This window comes from Procambarus clarkii, chromosome 86, assembly GCF_040958095.1.
Source record: "Procambarus clarkii isolate CNS0578487 chromosome 86, FALCON_Pclarkii_2.0, whole genome shotgun sequence".
NCBI classification, from domain to species: Eukaryota; Metazoa; Arthropoda; class Malacostraca; order Decapoda; family Cambaridae; genus Procambarus; species Procambarus clarkii.
In genome coordinates, this window is record NC_091235.1 from 7,025,731 (window position 1) to 7,029,998 (window position 4,268).

General features: G+C 46.7%; 1 protein-coding gene across 1 annotated transcript; it reads right to left on the reverse strand.

Moving 5' to 3' along the window:
• Positions 1–1,970: 1,970 nt before the first annotated feature.
• On the reverse strand, positions 1,971–2,630 carry LOC138358760 (uncharacterized). Its single transcript, XM_069316933.1, has one exon. The coding sequence runs from the start codon at positions 2,628–2,630 to the stop codon at positions 1,971–1,973; it is 660 nt and encodes a 219-aa protein (XP_069173034.1).
• Between the last annotated feature and the right edge of the window lie 1,638 nt (positions 2,631–4,268).

Consider the following 4,268-nt stretch of genomic DNA (forward strand, 5'->3'; position numbering starts at 1 on the left):
AGTGGTGAAGTGGTGGAGTAAGTGGTGAAGTGGTGGAGTAAGTGGTGAAGTGGTGGAGTAAGTGGTGAAGTGGTGGAGTAAGTGGTGAAGTGGTGGAGTAAGTGGTGAAGTGGTGGAGTAAGTGGTGAAGTGGTGGAGTAAGTGGTGAAGTGGTGGAGTAAGTGGTGAAGTGGTGGAGTAAGTGGTGAAGTGGTCGAGCAAGTGGTGAAGTGGTGGAGTAAGTGGTCGAGCAAGTGGTGAAGTGGTGGAGTAAGTGGTGAAGTGGTCGAGCAAGTGGTGAAGTGGTGGAGTAAGTGGTGAGGTGGCCAATCAACCAAGTGGTGAGGTGGCCAATCAACCAAGTGGTGAGGTGGCCAATCAACCAAGTGGTGAGGTGGCCAATCAACCAAGTGGTGAGGTGGTCAATCAACCAAGTGGTGAGGTGGTCAATCAACCAAGTGGTGAGGTGGCCAATCAACCAAGTGGTGAGGTGGCCAATCAACCAAGTGGTGAGGTGGCCAATCAACCAAGTGGTGAGGTGGTCAATCAACCAAGTGGTGAGGTGGTCAATCAACCAAGTGGTGAGGTGGTCAATCAACCAAGTGGTGAGGTGGTCAATCAACCAAGTGGTGAGGTGGTCAATCACCCAAGTGGTGAGGTGGTCAATCAACCAAGTGGTGAGGTGGTCAATCAACCAAGTGGTGAGGTGGTCAATCAACCAAGTGGTGAGGTGACCAATCATCCTAGACCGGAACGCCCAACACCGCCTCTCTTGTTTTGTTTACATAACGCTCAAGAGGCGTCAAAACAAGCAACAGTATAAACAACACAAAAACAAATAATAATACTAGGTCAACACTGCAGGAATGGCGTCCTCACCTTAACACCAGAATGGAATCCTAAGATTTAAGGTCACGCAACTGACCTCTGACCCTAGTGCCTCCCCTGTGACCTCTAACCTTATGAAACTCGTTCATCCCAACACAATACATTTCCAGCCATGACCCCGAGGGAACTACTGAGATGGGAAGGTACAGTTCAAGGGCCCCAGACGTCGTAAAGCCATGTGAAGGAGTTGGGTGTACACATGTCGGAAGATCTTACCTTTAAGGAACACAGTAAAGTAGCCGTCACAACTGCAAGAAAAATGACAGGTTGGATAACAAGAACTTTTCACACTAGAGATGCTATACTGCTATACCAATGATGATACTTTTCAAGACGCTAGTGCTCTCTAGAGTGGAGTACTGCTGCACAATGACAGCCCCTTTCAAAGCTGGAGAAATTGCTGACCTGGAGAGCGTGCAGAGATCCTTTACTGCTGGAGTCCATTCAGTAAAACATCTAAACTATTGGGACCGACTTAAGAGCCTAAATCTGTATTTTCTTGAGCGCAGGCGGGAGAGATACATAATAATTTACAATTGGAAAATAGTTGAAAGGCTGGTCCCAAACCTGCACACAGAAATAACATCACATGAGACCAGAAGGCATGACAGGATGTGCAGAATACCCCCGTTGAAGAGCAGAGGTGCAACAGGTACTCTGAGGGAACTATCAACATCAGAGGCCCGAGACTGTTCAACACGCTTCCACTACACATAAGGGACATAACTGGCCGACCCCTCACAGTGTTCAAGAGAGAACTGGATAACACCTCCAAAGGATACCTGATAAACCAGGATGTGACTCAAACATCAGGCTGCAAGCAGCCGCGTTCAACAGCCTGGTTGACCAGTCCAGCAACCAGCAGGCCTGGTCGACGACCGGGCCGCAGGGACGTTGAGCCCTGAAATCATCGCAAGGTAAGACGGACCACACAGTGAACCCCTGAACACACTGAACACCACATGACCGTACGAATTGTCCATGCCGTGTGTCCCAGGAGTTTATCTTATTCTTCCCCCGTGGGGTAAATTTATCGAAGCCCTCACCCCAGAGGGGTGAGTCCCCCCAAGAGACGCCCGAACTACTCAAAAATCCATTGTAAATTATAGCAGCCTGAAGCCTCCCCGAGGAGAGCCTGAAGCCTCCCCGAGGAGAGCCTGAAGCCTCCCCGAGGAGAGCCTGAAGCCTCCCCGAGGAGAGCCTGAAGCCTCCCCGAGGAGAGCCTGAAGCCTCCCCGAGGAGAGCCTGAAGCCTCCCCGAGGAGAGCCTGAAGCCTCCCCGAGGAGAGCCTGAAGCCTCCCCGAGGAGAGCCTGAAGCCTCCCCGAGGAGAGCCTGAAGCCTCCCCGAGGAGAGCCTGAAGCCTCCCCGAGGAGAGCCTGAAGCCTCCCCGAGGAGAGCCTGAAGCCTCCCCGAGGAGAGCCTGAAGCCTCCCCGAGGAGAGCCTGAAGCCTCCCCGAGGAGAGCCTGAAGCCTCCCCGAGGAGAGCCTGAAGCCTCCCCGAGGAGAGCCTGAAGCCTCCCCGAGGAGAGCCTGAAGCCTCCCCGAGGAGAGCCTGAAGCCTCCCCGAGGAGAGCCTAAAGCCTCCCCGAGGAGAGCCTGAAGCCTCCCCGAGGAGAGCCTGAAGCCTCCCCGAGGAGAGCCTGAAGCCTCCCCGAGGAGAGCCTGAAGCCTCCCCGAGGAGAGCCTGAAGCCTCCCCAAGGAGAGCCTGAAGCCTCCCAGAGGAGAGCCTAAAGCCTCCCCAAGGCGAGGCTTCACTACCATTCTTAGCCATAAGAATGACACCGCCATTCTTAACCATCACCATAAGCTAATATCTTTTGGTAATGTCACTCTCCTGAGAGCTTCGGGTGTTTGAAAACGTTGATTTTACCTTAGTGATCCCAAGATCTTACCTTAGTAAGATCTTACCTTATCTTACCAGGAGGCCTGGTAGACGACCGGGCCGCGGGGACACTAAGCCCCGGAAGCACCTCAAGGTAGTGATCCCAAGATCTTACCTTAGAGGTGGTGAGGGTACTGTATCCTTCCTTAGTGCGTTTCAGGGGAACATATCCTACAAGGCGCCTTAGTTCACTGCTAAAACAACACTTAACTTCACCATAATATTTTGTAATCCAATAGACTGGGTGATACAACACTCAGTTTAGTGTAATTAAAGTAATTTTTTTAACCAGTTTCCATGTAAATTAGACTAATTTCCAGTTAGCACCTTATTAATTAATATTAAGATCAGAGTAATGATGGGTGAATATTTCAGTTTCATATATAAGAGCCGTAGTATAGGAAATAGCACTTCACTGGGAGAGCAACACGCACCACACCCTCTCCCTCCAGCACTCACGTGCGCACTGAGGTAAACACTAGCAGACCAGAGTGTGGGAGCGGCCAGGCTAACGTTCCCGCGCCTCCACCAATCACCGCCCAGAACACGCGTCCCCCTGAAGGCAGGTGGCCACTTTCTCTATATATCTCTAGTTTTTATCCAAGTAATAATCAATTTTTTCTAATATAACAACATGGCTGATGACCCCGTTGGTATTATTCTATTAAATAATGTCATTTAATTTAAAATAACACGAAGAATTAGCAAGATAACAGTGAATATAATTGGGATTAATATCTGGCATTCTTTCAGGTATGATGTTCAAATTTGTGAATGATATCATACACACTTTCCAGGGAGGAGAGGGGGGGGGAAGGTGACCTCAGAGATGTGTGTGGATGATTCATTGAGTAATACGACTCACTCGAGACCTTTAATTAACGATCAATTAAAAATGAGTTCCAGAGCAGGGATAATTAATCTAGGTTTTACTGCTTTCATTAAGTTTAATAATTATGATATTTTGAATATTTAATTTAACTTAAAAGATTGTTAAATACTGTACTTACAAATATAATAATCACGAAAATAATGTAAATTACCTCTTTAATGACTAAATACCTTTTTAATGACAGTAAATACCTCGTTAATGACTGTAAATACCTCTTTAATGACTGAAAATACCTCTATAATGACTGAAAATACCTCTATAATGACTGAAAATACCTCTTTAATGACTGAAAATACCTCTTTATTGATTGTAAATACCTCTTCAATGACTGTAAATACCTCGTTAATGACTGTAAATACCTCTTTAACGTCTGTAAATACCTCTTTAATGTCTGTAAATATCTCTTTAATGATTGTAAATACCTCTTTAATGACTGTAAATACCTCTTTAATGTCTGTAAATGCGTCTTTAATGATTGTAAATACCTCATTAATGACAGTAAATACCTCTTTAATGACGGTAAATACCTCATTAATGACTATAAATACCTCTTTAATGACGGTAAATACCTCTTTAATGACTGTAAATAAAGTCTTTTTTTAATACCCAACTTTGACATCAAATT

What these genes read in the sequence shown, in the direction of transcription:
- LOC138358760 (XM_069316933.1), bottom strand. Translation starts at nt 2,630, where the DNA reads ATGGTAGTGAAGCCTCGCCTTGGGGAGGCTTTAGGCTCTCCTCTGGGA.